The sequence below is a fragment of the Narcine bancroftii genome, chromosome 1 (assembly GCF_036971445.1).
Source record: "Narcine bancroftii isolate sNarBan1 chromosome 1, sNarBan1.hap1, whole genome shotgun sequence".
Taxonomy (NCBI): Eukaryota; Metazoa; Chordata; class Chondrichthyes; order Torpediniformes; family Narcinidae; genus Narcine; species Narcine bancroftii.
The window spans coordinates 44,290,994-44,310,625 of record NC_091469.1 but is presented as its reverse complement, the minus strand read 5'-3'; the positions used below and the strand labels follow the sequence as shown (position 1 = coordinate 44,310,625).

The 19,632-nt window shown below is 46.1% G+C and overlaps 1 protein-coding gene across 1 annotated transcript in view; it reads right to left on the bottom strand.

The window, feature by feature from the left end:
* The window catches only part of LOC138759348 (neuromedin-K receptor-like), a 103,495-nt gene extending 100,658 nt beyond the window's left edge, over positions 1-2,837 (bottom strand). The window contains exon 1 of the mRNA XM_069929981.1: positions 2,125-2,837. Within this exon, the coding sequence (XP_069786082.1) occupies positions 2,125-2,837 (713 nt within the window). The remainder of the gene's footprint in view (positions 1-2,124) is intronic.
* Positions 2,838-19,632: the final 16,795 nt, after the last annotated feature.

The window sequence follows — 19,632 nt, the reverse complement described above, 5'->3', positions numbered from 1 at the left end:
CCCCATCCCACCCCTGTCACTTGTTCTAGTTAAGCCTCTCTCACAAAATGTCAATTTCCAAATGGACATATCATTCAACAACATGTGTTGGGACTTACAAGTCACTTTTCAGTACATCAATTCTACATTCTCAGAATTATCCCCACTCTTTCCCTTCTTTCAGAATTGTTGAGTCATGTTGCACAAAAACGGGTCCTTTAGGCTAACTCATCCATGCCCATCATTTGCCATTTGCACGAATTCCACTTGCCTGCACTAAATCTGTAGCGTTCTATGCCATGACAATTAAAGTTTCTGTCTGTCTGTTAAATTTCACGATTATAACTGATTCACCGCAGTGAGTTCCAGATATCAGCATTCCCCTCAAAACTCCTTTACCTCACCTTCGTGATATACACCCCCTACCAGGGATAATCGATTCTGGTCACCTCTCTACGCCAGTTATTTTTTATATACCCTACCAAGTCACTCCTCAATCTTTTTTTACTCCAAACCCAGCCTTTTCCCCTAACTAAATCCTGGCGAATCTCAACATTCTTTCTCCAGCGCACCAGATCCTCGCCCGAGTGGGTGGTAACACTGTGCTCCAAGTGAGGTCAGGTTGTAATGTAACATCCCAACTTTTATATTTCATGCCTCAATCTATGCGATACCTTTCTTCACCATTCTATTAAAACACACAGAAACGCTGGTCTCGCAGCGTCCATTGGCGGTAAAGATACATTGCTGGCGGTAAAGATACATTGCTGGCGGTAAAGATACATTGCTGGCGGTAGATACATTGCTGGCGGTAAAGATACATTGCTGGCGGTAAAGATACATTGCTGGAGGTAAAGATACATTGCTGGAGGTAAAGATACATTGCTGGCGGTAAAGATACATTGCTGGTGGTAAAGATACAGTACTGGCGTTTCATTCCTCCACGCACAAGGTTGCTAGTGTTTTCCCATAATCACAGCGCCTGCAGACTTCCGTGTTGCACTTCACCATTCTATTGACTTGTGTTGCCACTTTTCAAGGCTTTCTGGACCTATTCAGCAACATTCCGAAGCGCCCTACCTTTTCTTGTTTATGTCCTACCCTTATTTGACATTCCCTAAAATGTATCACCTCTCACTTGGCTGAATGATGCCCAGCCCAGCCTTTCCTGTGGGCATGACGGGTTCGAGCCGGCGTGCACTGATTCGTGTTCCGATCTACAAAAGCGAGAACGAGCGATCTCAGATCTAAACCCCGTTGATTGAAATAGCGGCAGCACTGGCTGTTGCATCAACCCCCATCCTTCCTTATCGCATTGTACAAACTCGCCGATTTCAATATTCATCGGAATTTCCTGACAATTCAAGCACAGGAAGCGGTTACAATTGGCGGTGGAGATCGGATGGGATTTGAAATGGAGAGTTGAACGTTCCGGATAGGATTACAGAATCCGTTTTAACCCTTGCGGAAACAATGAGTTGCTGTGGGGGTCGGCAGCGTCCACGGAGAGAGATGATCAATCAACCCAAACCTGAACCCAGTGCGTGGTCGGGACGCGTTGACGGGCTGCTGTGGGAAGGGCAGACAGCAAGCATGTGTGATAACCCCGCTTCCCAGCCTAGTCTCCAAACGAAAGGTCCCGAGTCGAAACTGCCTGACCCTGTCTCTTCACGTGGACTCGACCCGGACCCGCCGACTCCCTCCGGCTTCTCGCCGTTTGCTCAACATTGAAGCATCCGCAATTCTTCTGTTTCGCCGCCTGAGATAATACTGCAGGGCTACTGAAGTTTTACCTGTACTTGCAGTACTATTTGGGGCAAAAAAAACCCCATCCAAAATAAGATCCAATCTCTCACAAATAAAGGCTCAGGGCTGATTTTTGCTTCCCCCCCACCCCCCCCCCCCCCATCCTCCCCCGCCTGTCCCACCTATTCTCCGGCAGGGTTCATGGTTCGCACCTGCTTCTTGCGACCTCGTTCAGTGCCAGGCACACAGCAGACCTAGAACACTGGGGGTTGAGAGGCTCGTTCATGTCTTTGGATGAAGGGACAACAAGATCGCCATGTAAATGATGTGCGGGGTTGGGGGGGGGGGGTGTCCTGACCTTTGGGTCTGACCAAGCGAGCGATGAAGTGGCGGTATTACCTGTCCACAGCAACAGCTGCCATGGAATAGATGCTGGCAAACACGGCGGCGATAGGAAAGAAGTTGTGGAAGCGGCAGTAAGTCTCTCCGAAATACCAGTCATTGTGCACGGCGTAAATGAAATTGACCAAAGTGTTGAAGGCAGCGACGGAGGCGTCCGAGAAGGCGAGGTTGACCAGGAAATAGTTGGTCACTGTCCGCATTCTCTTGTGTGCCAGGATGATCCAGATGACGACGAGGTTGCCGAAGACGGCCACCACCACCACTAAGCCATAGGTGATAGACCACAGGGCGATCTGCCAAACGGGCTGCACGAACTGGTTGGTGTGGTTGTCCAGGGCGACTCGCCTCTGGTTATAGTCATCGCCCTGGCTCCCGTTTCCCCAGACACTGCTAACATTCGGGCTCAATGTGCCCATCTCGCTGCCCATGAAGAGTTTCGATTCCAAACGCCTGACAGATGCTGCTCGGCCGTTTGGGGGTTTCTTCGCCTCTGTCCAGCGGAGCAGCTCGCTGCAGCGCCTTGACGCCAGCGGAGAAGCGGCTCCCGTTTCTTTTAATCTCTGTGGGGAGGGGTGAGAGAAACGTAGTTCCATGTAATCAGACACCCTGGAGAGGATAGGCTGGGATGAGCCCACAGCTGGCGATCGGGAGCCGGAGCCGGGGAAATTGGGAGTTTCGGTCGGGACCTTCAACTTTCTACCCATGGACATTGTCCGAGCCGCCGATCTCCTGCGATCGTTGTGTTTGATTAAGATGTATTTTCTCTTCAGCGAACCTGTTGGGCTGACTGCTCGAAAACAATACTTTTATTTCAATTACATTTTAAAATAATTTCCCGTTAATTTTTTTCCTTTTTAAAATAATGAGTTTCTAATAATCCGTACACAAGCTATTAATAAAGCAAAGCAAAATAATAACATATACATCAAATTAAATGCACAATATGACAAATTTTAAACTCCATCCCTTAAGATAAAAAGCTTCAGTTTGAAGAGGTTTGGGGCCCATTAATACTATCATAGAGGCAGTTTGGAGCGGGCCGAGCGGGCGCGCTGCAGCGAACCGTCGCCTGCATGGTTCTGCGGGCAGCGGAACAAATAAACAAACAGGTGAATACTCACCTAACGGAGTGGGCTGGAGAACGGCGCGTCGTCCTGCTGAGTATCTTGGCGGAAGGTCACCTTTAAACCTGACGGTCCCGTGGATCGAAAGCATTCCAATAGCAATGTCCCGCCGAGCCTGGGACGTGCGGAGTATAAAAGAACATTGTAAAACCTGAATAAAGTCAGTCTTGAGTTGACTAATCTGGTGTGTGAATGACTTTAGTAGCTCTATCCTAGTAGCCTCTACAATTGGGGATCCCGACTGCAAGGTTCAACCGAAGCTTGAGTCGACAGTCATCATGGACACGGCTACAGCAGCTGCCGCGGTTAATGCAGTCGGACTTCACTTGCCTCCTTTCTGGACCCATCAACCTTGGGTTGAGCTCATTCAGACTGAAACCCAGTTGTGTCTTTGGGGCATAACTGCGGAGGACATGAAGTTCTGGCATGTTGTAGATGCATTGGACGCCGCTACTGCATCTCCAGTAAGTGAATTTATTGCCGATCCCCTGGTGGAAAACCAATACACTAGGTTCTGCCAGTTTCTCCTGGATACATTGGAATTGACAAGGCATGAGTGCTACATGTGGCTTTTGAATATGGAAGGCCCGGGTGAAAGGAATCCATCGGACCTAATGAATGAAATGCTTGCATTGGTGGATGGTCATTCTCATTGCCTGCTCTTTGAAACCCTATTTCTATCCAAGCTTCCAGCTCATGTCGCCATACCCATTGCTAACATGGATTTCTGCCATCCCCATGACATAGCACGGGAGACTGACAGGCTCTATAGTACTCCTACATAAGAGTCTGCTCAAATACAGCCTGTTTTGGCAGCAAATACATCTCCGGCATCCTATGAGCTTCCTGTATCTGCAGCTCAATCAAAGAAGGAACATGTTGATGTGCGAAGAGAGTGGTGTTTTTACCATTGCCATTGGGGGAGAAAGTACCAATAAATATGTCCAGTTATGTACCTATTACAGGTACAGGTGGGAAACGAAAGAGCTGGCTGCCAGTAGTGGTCTTAGCAGCTGGAGCAAATACTGGCCTTTTGTATCTTCAAGACAATGCGGGTAAGCACGTTTCTTTTAGACACAAATGCTGAGGTCAGTTTACTCCTGTGGACCTATTTTGAAAGAATGCATAAACGATAACTGGTGCGCTGTTAGACAGAACCAGACACAGACAAGGTAGAGACTTTGTCTTGAAACAACAAAGACTTCCACAGAGACCGGCTGACTGTTGCTGCAGTAACTCTGAGTGAGATTGGAGGCCAGCATAGGCTTATATCCCGGAGGGTGATTGACACCTGACTGGGTGGGGCTTGATCCTTTCAGGTCGACTGATTGACTGCTGGCCAGGTATTGTCCTGTCTCCCTTACACTCCTGCAGGTACAGAGGTTTCCCCCTTCAGCAGGGGGTACACTCCTGCAGACACAGAGATTGCTCCCTGCAGTAGGCCAGTGGTGTACCACCACATTCAACCTCTTCTTTAAAATTTTCCTGTGGGGAGGGGGGCAGTAACAAAAGAATCGTACCCACTATACAAAAATACAATATTTACAGATTAAGACTATCCAGCGGCCACCAGAGCCTCTGTCACCGTTGTCAGACTGGCTCTTGATGACTGGTCAGAGGGGAGGTTGGGGGGCTGGTGGCAGGGGTCTGAGTGACTGGTGTGGTGCCGCGCAGAGAGGGGGCTGGGGTCGAAGTGTGGGAGTCATATTGGATGGGTGGGGGGGGGGTCAGGTTTGTTCCTCCATGGCTAAAGTGGGCCCCTGGTGGTCACGCCTTATAGCAGCCTGGGGATGGGGATGTATGCCTGGTTGGTGTCGTCTTGGGCTGATGGATGCTGTGGGATGGTGGGTGCTCCTGCTGGTGCCAGGGCCCTGGTTGAGACAGTGTCCTTCCTGCCACTGCCAAACCTAAGGTAGGCGTAGTTGTGGTTCGTGTGTAGGAGGAAAACCTGCTCGACCAGGGGTTTGGCCTTGTGTGCCCATGTAGGAGCACCGGTCCTGGGGATGTGAGCCATGCTGGGAGGGACATTCCAGTTGCCGACTTCCTGGGGAATGAAACCAGGCATTCATGAGGGGTCTCGTTGGTAGCCGTACACAGAAGTGGCATGGAGCGTCTCGGGCAGGGTGTCCTGTCAGTAGCCAGTATTCAACAGCCCACCCTTTTGACTTGAGGTCCAGGAGGACTGCCTTCCAGACCACCCCGTTTTCGCATTCCACTTGCCCATTGCCTCACGGGTTACAACTAGTCTTGCAACTAGTCGCGATGCTCCTCGTCGTCAGGTTCTGGTGTAGCTCGTCACTCATGAAACTAGACCCCCAGTCAGTGTGGATGAAAGCGGGGTAGCCAAACATGGTGAGGATCTGCTCCAGGGCCCTGATGACAGTGGCTGTGGAGGTGTCCGGGCAAGGGATAGCGAAAGAGAAGCGGGAGTACTCGTCAACTACCGTGAGGAAGTAGACGTTTCAGTTCGTGGAAGGCAGAGTCCCTTTAAAACCCATGTCGAGACACTCGAAGGGCCAAGTGGCCTTCATGACATGGGCCTGGGGCTGGCTGAGGAAGCAGGGTTTACACTCCGTGCAGACCCGGCAGGCCTCAGTCATGTCCCTGACGTACCTGATGGTATACGGAAGGTTCCAGGACTTAATGAAATGATACAACCTGGTGACGCCCTGATGGCACAGGGACTCATGCAGTGCCTGCAGCTTGTCATCGTGTATAGAAGCACATGTTCAAGAGAGGGCATCGGGGAAGTCATTAAACTTTCTTGGGCGGAATTGGATGTTGTAGCTGTAGGTTGCCAGCTCAACTCTCCAGCGCAAGATCTTGTCGTTCTTGATCTTGCTCTTGTGGGTGGTGGAATGCCACGGCCTGCTAGTCAGTGAGGAGGGTAAATCTCCTGCTGGCCAGGTAGTGGCTCCAGTGGTGTACTGTTTGACAATCGCCTGGGCCTCCTTTTCAATGGCGGAATGCCCTAGCTTGGAGCCGTGGAAGGTCCTAGAGAAGAAAGTGACGGGGTGCCCACCTTGGTTGAGAGTAGCAGTGAGGGCTACATCGGATGCATCGCTCTCTGGAAAGGGGAGTCCTTATCCACAGCCTGCATCGTAGCATCTGTGATGTCCTGCCTGATGCTCATGAAAGCTACCTGCGCCTCAGATGGGAGGGGAAAAGTTGTAGCGTGGGCCAGTGGGCGGACCTTGTTTGAGAAGCGGGTAACCCACTGCAAGTAATAGGAGAATAAGCCAAAGCACCTGCGGAGGCCCTTTAGCGTGGGAGGAAGAAGTAGCTCCATTAATGGGCGCATCTGCTCTGGATCTGCTCCGATGACCCCATGGGCCACAATGTACCCCAGGATGATGAGGCAGGTGGTGTTGAACATGCACTTCTCCTTGTTATAAGTGAGGTTCAGCTCCCCAGCCCTGCTGGCCACAGCCGCAGATAGTGAAGTTATCCAAATATGGAACATCGCCTTCAGCTTGTGCGGGTCTCCCGCTGGAAGACAGAGACCCCGTTCATGACCCCAAAGGGAACTCAGCGGAATGGGTACAGATACCCATCTGACTCGAAGGCGGTGTAGGGTTTGTCCCTCGGGTGGATGTGGATTTGGTGATAAGCCGACTTCAGGTCAATCATGGAAAAAACCCGGTAGTGGGCTATCTCGTTGACCATGTCGGCTATCCTCGGCAGGGGGTAGGCATCCAGTTGGGTGTACTGGTTTATGTTCTGGCTGTAATCCATGACCATCCTCGGTTTACATCCCCTTTTGACCACCAGGACTTGGACACTCCAAGGGATGAAACTGGGCTCTATAATGCCTTCCTCCAGAAGCCACTGCACCTCTGCCTTGATAAAGTCTCTGTCTGCAGTGCAATAGCGCCTACTTCTGGCGGTGAATGGCTTCCAGCCTGGTGTAAGGTGTGTGAAGAGTGACAGGGCGGGGGTAATGTGCAGTGTGGAGAGGCCGCAGGATGGCTGGGGCTGGTAGGTCGATGCATTGTGTAGCGTGAGTAGAGGTTGGAGCCCCCCCGAAGGCAAGGGTGATGCTCTGCAAGTGACACTGGAAATCTAGGCCCAGGAGGATTGGGTCACAGAGTATGGGCATGACCATGGCCCTGAACCCTGTGAATTTTTCCCCTCCCACAGTTATATCAGCCAAGCAGTGCCTGAGGGTACCAACAGTCTTGTCTTTGGTGGCGAGGGTGATCGAGATGGTGGTGGGGTGGACTTTTAGTTTCAGAGAGTAGACCATGTTTGGGTGAATGAAAGTCTCAGTGCTGTCACTGTTGAACAGGCCCGTTGACTTGCACATCCATCATAGAGCTCCCGAGGTCATGGGGGATGTTCCTAGTCAGTGTGGTGGCAGCCAGGAACATCTCGGGGTCAGAGTCATCGCTCTCCAGTTGTGTGCGGCGATTTCTAGCATTTGGAGTTGGGGGGAGCATCGGTGGGACGGCCTGGTCATCGCCCATGTTGACCACATCATCCCCGTCATCGTTGGAGGACCTCCGTGTCAGCCTCTGAACGGCCCAAGATGGCGGTGCCATGTTGAGGTCTGCGGCAGGGCTGGCCTTCTTCCCCAGACGTGTTCATCGCGCCTGGGGAAGTGACATCATCGCAGTTACCAGAAGTGATGTCACTCCATCAGCCGAAGTGACGTCACGCTGTAAGCTGGAAATGATGTCATTGTAGTCTTTGGCGAATGGTGGTGGAGAGAGTGGGGGCTGCTCTGGTTGCACAGGGCACACACAGCGAACGTCGCTGGCAGGGCCAAATGCTACACCATCGAGGTCGAGGAAGGCAGAATTGGTAACTGGGACAATTGCGTCACCTGGCACGCGCACGTAGAGGGGTCCGCGGGGGAGGTGGGGGGGGGTCGTAGAGGGGGGCTGAGCTGCTGGCTCACTTTGGGAGGCACACTTTAGCAAAATTGCCTTTCTTGCCACATTGGGAACAATACCAATTCCTAGCCGGGCAGTTTTGGCAGTCTGACCCACACCAGGACCCATAGTACTTACAGGGGCAACGGGCGCCAGCTGCAGCATTGTTCTCTTCCCCAGCTTGGTCTAGGGCTGCAGCTGCCATGTGAGGCAGCCATGAGTGAGCCTGGAATTGAAGGCTTCAATGTGCAGGGTTCGGACCACTTCCACAGTCTTGGCCATGGCGTAGATGCTATCTTCCAGAAGCTTCTGCCGGATGACCCTCGAGCATAGCCCTTGGACGAAGGCATCCTGGATCAGCCTCTCGACCTCCTCTGTGCCTACCCCGGGTTCAGCCAGACACGGTCGGGCCAACTCTCGCAGGTTCCTCAGTTAAGACTCAGCCGTCTCCCTGGGTTGTTGGGCTCAGGCATTGAGGAGGTACCTTGCAAAGACCCCATTTATGGGGAGGCTTGTACAAGGTCTGAGAGTGTCCATTGCTTCTTTGTACTTGGCGCAGCCTTTGGTTGCCTGGAAAGTATGGGGACCCAGCTTTGATCGAATTAGAATGAGCTTCTTCCGATCTGAGTCCAGGATGCCATCTGCGTGCACCTCGATGATTGCCTCGACCGCGTGCCTCCAGGTCTCGAAGCATATCTGGGCTTCTGGGTGGTGTGGGTCAACTTCGAGGCTCCTTGCGCTCAGGAGTTTTTCCATAGCAGCCGTGGGAAAAAAGTCTTTGTTGATTAAATTGTGGTGCACTGTTAGACAGAGCAGACACACACAAGGTAAAGGCTACAACAGGCTTTAATCAACAAAGTCTTCCACAGAGCCCGGCTGGCTGTTGCTGCAGTAATTCTGAGTGAGACTTAGGAGGCCGATGCAGGCTTATATCCCGAAGAGTGATTGACACGCGACTGGGTGGGTCTTGATTCATTCAGGTCAACTGATTGACAGCCGGCCAGGTGTTGTGCTGTCTCCCTTACACTCTGCAGGTACAGAGGTTTCCCCCTGCAACAGGCTGGCGGTACACTCCTGCAGGTACAGAGGTTGCCCCCTGCAGTAGGCCAGTGGTGTACCACCACAACAACACCTGGCTCTTTGAGCGGCAAATGGAACTACCATTCCCAGCTTTGGCTTGCGACGGATCACAATTGGAATAGGAGGGACCACATTCCACTGGAATTGTGTCTTAGCTTCTGTTGCTCAGCCCATTTTAAGTACAATCTTTTTATGATCCAATAACTTACTGGTCGACATGAAATGGAAGAAATTGGTTCATGCCACCATTTTTCAGACATATCTCCTGGCATGCATCAAGGGGAGAGTTTCCCAGCTTGGGGTGCATATGCTGCATAAGAATGCCTATGCTGTCCTGCTCAATGGATTTCCCCATATTCTCACTCCTAATTTCAGTGCCTTAAAATCAGTCCCATGTGTGTCTCATTACATAGACAGTTTGGACCCACCAATTCATGCCAGGGCTCGTCGTCTTCCACCTGATAAACTGCTGCAAGCAAAGGTGGAGTTTATGGCACTGGAGGAGATGGGTATCATTCGACGTTCCAACAGTCCTTGGGCATCACCATTACACAAGGTACCCAAGAAAACAGGTGGATGGAGACCCTGCAGCGATTACCATAGGCTTAATGATGTTACTACACCTAACAGATACCTGATTCCTCATACAGGATTTCACTGCCCACCTACACCATTGCTGCATTTTTTCCAAGGTCAAGGGATATCATCAAATACTTATCCATAAGGATGACATTCCTAAAACAGCAATTAATACCCCTTTCAGGCTTTTTGAATTTCTTAAAATGCTGTTTGGATTGAATAACGCCGCTCAAACCTTCCAGCGGCTTATGGATGCTTTAGGCAGGGATTTGGAGTTTGCATACATTTACTTGGATGACATCCTCATAGCCAGTTAAACTGAGCGAGATCACCACCTGCATTTGCACTGCTTTTTCCAACGGATAGAGGAATTTGGTCTTACCACTGTCAAATGTCAATTTGGCAGATCCACCATCAACTTCCTAGGACACAAGATCATGGCCAACAGTATGTTTCCATTATCCAGCAAGGTAGACACAGTTCATGCTTTTTTCAAACCTACAGAAATTTTTAGGCATGATGAACTTTTATCATCGGTTTATTTCTGCAGCTGCTGACATTCTTCGGCCACTGTTTCAGATCATCTCCACCAAGCACAGGGACGTTACCTGGACATCAGAGGCAGAGGTTGCATTTATGACTGCCAAAGAGCCATTGGCCAAAGCAGCAATGCTCTCCCATCCCAACCCTGAGGCTACCTTGGGACTTAGCACAGACGCCTCGAGTACAGCCGTGGGTGCGGTTCTCCAGCATTATGTCAATGGCCATTATCAACCCCTCACTTTCTTCAGTCGATGTTTAAGGCCAGCGGAAGTGAAATATAGTACGTTTGATCGGGAACAGTTGGCATTGTATCTAGCCACACAGCACTTCCGATATATTTAGAAAGGTCGGTATTTCACTGTGTTTACGGATCATAAACCACTCATTTTTGCCTTCAGCAAAATAACGGATCCATGGTCGGCAAGACAACAGCATCACTTATCATACATTCCAGAATTCATGACGGACATGCGCCATGTTTCAGGGAAAGACAATCTCATCGCAAATATGCTGTCCAGACTGACTGTATATATATTCAGGGTGGAATCGATATTCCTGAATTGGCCTGTGGACAGGCCATAGACCCTGACGTTCAGGCATACAGTACGGCCATTACTATCCTGGACATACAACGGGTGGCACCACAACAGGGTGGTCCAACCCTTCTTTGTGATGTGCCTTTGGGCTACCCTGGATCATTGATTCTGGCATCATGGCGGCAATGCCTTTTTGACCAGATATACAGCTTGTCTTATTCGTCCATCAGAACGTCAGTCAAGCTGATGTCAAATAAATACATGTGGCATGGACTAAAAAAAAACGCTGCTCAATAGGCACATACATGTCCCTCCTGCCAGACGGCCAAAATTCAGCGGCCCACCAAGGCACCTTTTCAGCCTTTTCCAGCAGTACTCAGGAGGTTTGAACATGTGCATGTGGACCTGGTCGGGCCATTGCCAGTATCTCAAAACATGAGATACATTTTAACAGTGGTGGACCATTCCATGTGCTGGCCAGAGACCATCCCGTTGCCATCCAGTGACAATGAAACATGTGCTTGGGCATTCATTGTCAATTGGATCGCTAGATTTGGTGTCCCAATGCACATAACTTCAGAGCTGGAGCACAATTCACCTCTGCATTATAGTCTGCCTTTGCGCACTTTTGTGGCACACGTCTGCCCGCACTTATGGCATACCATCCACAGTCCAATGGCCTTGTGGAACATTTCCATCAGCAACTAAAGTCCACACTTAAGGCCTGACTCACTGGTTCTAATTGGGTTGATGAGTTGCCATGGGTTCTACTGGGAGTGCTCACGGCCTAAAGGAGGATTTGTCTGCATCATCTGCAGAGGTAGTTTATGGTACCATCCTTACAGTTCCAGAGGACATTCATTTCACAACCAACTCTGACCTGGATGTCCTTCAGCAACTTCGATGCGGAATCAATAGCAGGAAACCTGTTCTTACCAACTAGCATGGAACCCCTAAACAACATGTGCCCTCACCGCTCCTGGATGATGATTTTGTTTTTGTATGTAGACAGGTCCCAAGAGCACCGTTACAATGTCCATATGAGGGCTCTTCCCACATGATTTAAGAGGGATGGGGTTGTGTTTACTTTGGACATTGGTGGGCATTCACAGGTGTTTAGGAGGGCCTAAAGTGCTTGACCAAGAGACTCAAGCGTGCTCATGTTGATCCCACTGCACCCATTCAATGCCCCCAGCCCAGATGATGTAGGCGACCACCTAAGGCACATGCAACTGGTGTTTTAGTTTCCAGCAACAATTCTGGGGGGGGGGGGGGGGTGGGGGGGTGATGTAGCGGCTGAGTGAGCCCACTGCGCGGTGTCACGAACCATCACCGACATGGTTCTGCAGGCTGAGGAACAAATAAACAAACAGGTGAATGCTCACCTAACAGAGCGGTACTGCATGCTGGAGAACGGCACGTTGTCCTGCTGAGTATCCTTTCGGATGGTGCAGGACACTCACAGGGATCAATTTAAATCTGCCAGTCCTGTGGATCGAAAGCATTCCAGTAGCAATGTCCCACCTTGTCCTGTGGAGCCTGGGACATGTGGGGTATAAAAGAACATGGTAAAACCTGAATAAAGTCAGTCTTGAGTTGACTAATCTGGCAGGTGTGTTTGTATTACTTTAGTAGCTCTACCGTAGTAGACACTACAAGGTGCTCTAGTGCTGATCCACATGCCTTCTAGAGGTTGTGACTTGTCCCATTTTTGTATTTCTCTTGTAACCTTGACGAGAGCAATGGGTTAAATTAGTGTTAGTTTTTGTTTTCTTTTAGATAAATGGATTTATGGGGTTTAATTATGATTATCCTGGATAATATCCCTTTTATTCAGATTTTGTTAAAGTATAATGCAATTTGTTATAATAGTATTTAACTGATTTTTACATATAATAATTTTAATGGATAATCGCATTTAATAATAAGGAATCATCCTGTTAAATTTAAGGAAATGCGTCCAATTCCAGCAAGAAAGAGTTGCCATTAAATACAGATTAGGCATTTCCCTGATGTGTGTCACAGTGGGGTTTTTATGCACAAAAGCCATATTTTATTCCCTGCTCATGATAGGGAAAAAGAAGGAAAATTTAGCTTTTCTGTTCTCAGCATAAAAAGTGGAGAATGTGGTTCTTTTGCACAGAGGAGATTCCCAGGCCGGCTTCTGAAGGTGAAGGAGGCGGGATGTGTAGTGCAGTAGTGCCGTCCACCATCGTGACGTGGAACATACGCAGCAGGAAATAGAAGCCCTATAGACAACAATGGTGACTGAGGAGCAGGTACGAGTGCTAGTGGAGATTTGGTAGAGCAGTCTTAGAACTTGGGCAGATCTTCTGCACATTGTATTTCGTTGTGTGCGCAGATGTGTTCTTTAAAATTCATGCTCTTGGGTTGCAGGCTGTCAATGTCATTGCAATGTCATCACCCCTCCCCTTTGGAGCTGCTTTCAGCAGCAATTCTTTTATGCAGGAGGTGGAGCAACTTCATTCCACTTCTGACACCACCACACCTGGCAGAAGGAACCTGAATATCATTGGATCTGCCATTCCACCTTTGGACCTTCTATGCAGGTAAGCAGAGTGTTTGAAAGGCAGAGGAAGCCTGTCTTTACAATTCACTAAATTTCACTATAAAAGGGCCTGGGGTTTTTATGCACAAAACCTGTGTTATCCCTTGCTCATGTTATGAAAAAAAGGTGAATTGCTCTGATATCCAATAGGATCATGTGCAGGTGAGAGAGACCACAGTGGCCTGTGTTTTGGAGTAATGTCCTCAACAATTTTGATGATGAGTGGCGAAGTCACTGCCATATGTCACAGAGTATTTTGACTTCATGCTGGAACTCATTGAGCCACACAACAAACTGGCAGTAGCCTTAGTAACCTCAACTTAGATTCACCAGTGCTTTGTGGTGGTATTGATCCATCAGTTGTATTTTTGGTTCTGGTATCACTACAACCTTTTTTTCCTCAAAATCTGGCACTTTATAAGAAAAATCTCACATTTTTTCAGCAAACCTCATTTTTTCAGTAAACCTCATGTTATTTTGCCTGATTTCAACTTTGAATAATTTCAACTTGTACCGTGAGTCCCGGAACAGAGCCCATCATAAGTAGGGGTCTACCTTTATTGTTCTGGCAGAACAGGTTCATGTCCTGTTATAGAATCAATCTCAATTTGTCCCATTCTTTGATTTATTTATTTTCCATTCAACTTAGAATAATTTCAACTTAAACCATGAGTCCCGGAACAGAACCCATCATAAGTAGGGGTCTACCTTTATTGTTCTGGCAGAACAGGTTCATGTTCTGTTAAAGAATCAATCTCATTTGTCCCATTCTTTGATTATTTATTTTCCATTTACCCACAGTCAGGTTGTTTACAGTGTCATTTGACTACTTTGCACATCTCTGGACGTGGGCAGGATCTAGATACCTGGAATTAAAGCTTCTGGGCTCAGGGAGAGGGTACAAACACCACTGGAAGAACACTGGAGCTCTGGAAGAAAGAGATTGGTGCTCAGACTGGCCCTCCAAATCAATTCATTGTCATCAACCAAGGTCAAGGGACATGATGCATGATCGAAGGACAATCTGTACTGGAGTTCAACATCATCATGACACCCTATCATCATCAAACATCCATTACAATCCTGTGCACTCTCACAGGTGTCTCAACTCAGCCTTCCCCCACCCTATCTACAGGGATCACTTCATTCCATCCTTTCATTTGCCCCATCTCTTCTGTATTTGTTCCAACAAGAGGACTTTTCCTCCCTGAACCTCCCTCCATCACAGTGGAACTTTTTACTGCCTTACCTATTTCCTACATTTTGCCTTTTGTTCCCATCCTTTCAGTTCCTCTCGTCATCACCTTCTACCCCACCAGCCACTGCATTCAATGGACCATCTTCCATAATTTCTGACAGCTCCAACAAGACATACAGGTAGATCCCTACATGTGATGGGGTTCCATTCTGGAATTCGCAGTGTAAGTTGAAATCATGCAAAATAACAACGGGAGATTTACCCCAAAAAAGCAAGATTTCTCTGAAAATACGAGATTTGTCAAAAAAGATGAGATTTTGCTTTAAAAAAAGCCGCCAGATCTCAACAATAAAATGCCAGAATGGAACCATTGTGACTTTGAAATATTATATGTCGGGACATTGTAAATAGAGGTCTATCTATGTATTCTCCCATCCCATTTCAGCATCTTGAAGGAACCAAATCCCCTTTCAACTGCCTTCTTCACTCTTCTATCCTATCAATAATTTCCTGAAGTGCAGCATTTCCCACATAACTGCAGGGGATGCAACATCTATCCACAATTCAAGGACTCAACCAGTCCTTCCAGGTGGAGCAGGGATTCACTTGGACTTCTTTCAATCTAGTGGACTGCCTTCACTGCTCACAAAGTGATCTCCTTGCCAAGTGCAGTTTGGGAAATGACTCTGCAATGTGTTGAGTTCATTCCAGAGAGGCAGGTTAGTGCTTCCTGTTGCCTGCTATTTTAAGTTTTCATCCACTCTCATTCTGAGCATGTCATCCTGCTCTGTATAACAAGGCCCAATGTAAGCTTAAGCATAGCCCTTCATCTCTTCCTGGGCATATTACAGTTTTGTTCAGCACCATTTCTCCAGACTGAGGAAGGTGTTTCAGTCATATCATTGTCAAGGCTAATTTGATATTGACCAAGAGCTGAAATATTTCAAAATTACACCTAGAGTGATCGGGGAGTCACTCAGGTTCACTCAATGTCCCACTCTGCATTCATTCATTCACTAACCTATAGATTTAACTCCCAATTCAAGCAACTAAACTGTATGAAAACCGGCTCAGCAATTAAACAAGTCAACCCAACCACTTTGCTAGCAGACTGCTTATCACTTATTGCTAAAGGAATTGAATGCTCATATTTGTAACATAGAAGGAAGCCCTCTGCCCATTGTCATGCTAGCTCTCAGAGAAACTCATTCCTTTACTAAAGTGAATTCTTGAAGGCTTGATGAAAATCTTTTGCTACTTCCTTTCTGCAGCTTCAGTTTAAGAGAAAAACCCAAAGCAACCCGATGAGAATAAACTACATCCTTGCTATAATATCATTGATTTAATGGCCTCCATCTTTTACACCATCTCTAACCAACAAGATGATTTTGCATCATCACTTGATTTTCTTCAGATTGTGCTCTGGCATATTTTTTTTTCAAATCCGTTTTTACAAAGATGAGTTCTTATCTTGACACACCATTCTCCATGAAGAGAAATAATTCATGAATGTCCTTAGAGGGGTGTGGCAAGATGGCGTAGAGTCTAGACGTGCAATCTCGAACTCTCTGGCCAGACTTTTAAATACCCATTTTTTTAACCCTTTGTTTCCAAGTTTAAACTTTTTAAATTTTAATTTAAAGAATTAAGGAATTATTATGGCCACTAATGGTAAAAACACTAAATCTCAAGTTCAAAAGAAAATACATTTTCGAAGTGTTGAAGATTTGGGGCCTAGACGACTTGAAGCAGCCCCAGGCTCAATTTCTTCATTGCCTAAATCCCAAGGATCACCTGTGGAGGCTGAAAAGGAAATGCATCAGGCAGCATTACAATCGGAAGAAGTAATTTTTCTTCGCGAATGGATGAGAAGACCACAAGATGCAGGGGGAAGACCAGCGGCGACTCCCTGAAGAAGTCGGGATGCTGTCGCTGGGAGTCCAGACCCGCAGTAAATCTTTTAAAATGCCTTTTGTTGAATTGCAGCAGGAGCTACAGTTACCTTGTTCTGCCACCATGTCAGAGAGAGCAGAGCTGAGATTTATGGATTCACAATGTATGCAATTAAATGCAGTTATTCAACCTATGTTGACATCTCTAATGAATGAGATGGTTCAAATGAATGCTGGTATAAGTTCAGAATTAAATATGGTTAAGACACATGTGGATGCATCTTTTGAAGAATTTAAAAAATTTCAGACTACTTTTTTGGACTGTAAACAACAAGTGACTTCTAACACAGAAAGGTGGAAGGTTGAAGGTGGAAAAATCAGTCATAGAATTAGGAGATCGTGAGAAGGAGCTAGAAAGAAAAATAGATTATTTGGAAAATCAAAGCAGAAGGAATAATGTGAAAATTGTTGTTTTGCCAGAAGGTATAGAAGGACAAGACCCTCTTCGTTTCTTTAAAGACTGGATTCCGCAAATATTAGGGCAAGAATTTTTCTCTGGGGGATTGGCACTGGAAAGAGCCCATAGAGCTTTTAGAAGAATACCCTCATCTGGTCAACCCCCGAGACCGGTAATAATTCAATGTCTGAGTTATTTGGATAGAGAAGCAATACTTCGACTTGCAGTTCAAAATCCGAGACAACGACAAACCCCATTATTGATTCAGAATAGAAGAGTCTTTTTTTTATCCTGATCTGAGTCAAGATGTCATTCAACGTCGATGTCGATTTAATCTAATTAAAGAAGTTTTGAGGCGTAAAGGTTACAAGTCTACTTTTCATTACCCTGCAGTGTTGAAGGTCTTTTACGGAGACTATCAATTTTGGTTTTTTGAAACTGATTGTGAAGCAATGATTTTTGCTGATTCATTGCTGGATATGAGGACAAAGATGTAGCTCACCATTATCTTCTAAAGAAAAATTTGGTAGTTCTGAAAACAGAAGAAATGGCTGAAATGGGAAAAATGGGAATGGAAAGAGTCCACCTCCTTCTGAAATGGGATCTTCGAGACTGGAGTCTTTTGGATGAAAAGAAGAATTTTCTTATTTTTTCTTTTGTTATTATGATACTTGGATGTTACTGACTGTTTGGCTGGGGAGGGGGAGATTTGCACTAAGTTCTTTACTAGCCATCAGCCACTGGTGGGTGATCCACACCCAATTTTTGTTTAGGGGATTACTACCTTTTAGTAGTTTTTTTGGGGGGGGGGTGATTTTATTTTTTTTACTTTTGTCTTAGTTTTTAATTTGTTATTTTTTATTATTGGAGGGCCTATATACATTGATTTGAGTTTTTATATAAAGATATTATTGGTATTTAGTAATAATAGTAGATATGTCAAAGTTGAGGTTTGCTACTTTTAATGTTTGAGGATTAAATAGTTCGATTAAACGTAAGCGAGTCTTGGCGTATATTAAGAAAATGAAAATTGATATTTCCTTTTTACAAGAAACACATTTGAATGTGAAGGAAAGTTATTGGCTTTGACTCCGTTGTATAATAATCAACTTATTTATTATTCAATACATAATCAAAGTTTATTGCATTGGAGATTTAAAGGTGTGAAAAATTTGGGAGATTGTTTTAAAGAGGATAAGTTTTTATCTTTTAATCAGATGAGGGAAAATTTTGGTATTGATAAGAATTCTTTATTTCTTTATTATCAAATTCGGTCTTTGGTAAAATGTATGTTTGGTAGAGATATGATTTTACCAAAAATGACTAAATATGAGACTTCCCTTATGAAGGTACCAGAGAAGGGTTATATTTCATTTATGTATCAAATATTACAGAATGGTATGGATAAAAAGGGTTGGGATAGATCTAAAATTAAATGGGAAGCGGATATTGGTTTTACTTTTTCTGAAGAGGATTGGTTAGATATTTGTTAGGATAGTGTAACTAGATTGATAAATGCATGTAATGCAATGATTAATTACAATTTTTTACATCAATTATATTTGACACCTGAAAAATTTAAAAAAATATGGTTTTATTGAATCAGATTTGTGTTTTAGATGTTGTGATACGGTTGGAACTTTTTTTCATGCTGTTTGGTCATGTATACATATAAGATCTTTTTGGAATAAAATTGAATTATTTTTAGAATATCTGTATAAGATTAAAATAGTTTTAGATCCAACAGTATTTTTATTGGGTAGTTTGCAACCCCTGAAAGGCTTGGGATTAGATAAGTTTCAGCTTGCTTTTGTATATTTCAGCTCCTGTTGTTGTTGTGCCGACCTATATAAACCTTTATAAGGGACCATGGAAAGTGTCAGCAATAAATAGTAATAGTGGACAATTTTTAAACAGGGTGGGAAAGTTGGCAGTGCTATCGCGTACAATTTAAACCCTGTGGGAAAGTTGGTACCGCTATCGCGTACAATTTAAACACCGTAGGAAAGTTGGAGGCACTATCGTGTACAATTTAACACAGTGTGGGAAAGTTGGTAGTGCTATCACGTACAATTTATGAGTACCATGGGAAAAAGCGATAGTAGACCTGCCCTCACAGAATTCCATGTGGCAGAGAAAGGGCTGTATGCCCGGCTGCAAACATGAAGCATTCATAGAGAGGTTTCTCTGCCCCCAGCATTCTAGAAAGTCAGGTCCACCATTGCTTTTTCCCATATAAATTGTGCGCTACAGTGCTACCAATTTTCCTATGCTGTTTAAAAGATTGTCCACTACTGGTATTTATTGCTATTTGTTTCCACTCTCTCTCCCACTGCGACTTTCCCATAGCAAAGTTTATGCTTTCATTTTAATCTTTTCTTCCTGCACTTATGCAAAAACTTGGGTCATTTCAATCCAACAATCCAATTAGCCCTTTCACACTTGCCTGATTGCAATCCCGGCGTCTGCAGACAACGGGGATTGTACTAGGGTTGAGGCTGTCAATCCCTAGCGTGAGATTACATCATCTGATGCCGACGTTGAGCTGATTTTGCTTTCACGTTTTCCACTTTAAAGGCCAATTTACATTTGATTCCTGGGATCACTTGCAAATGTAAAAGGGGAAGTAGACACATCCCCTGGGCCAGATAAG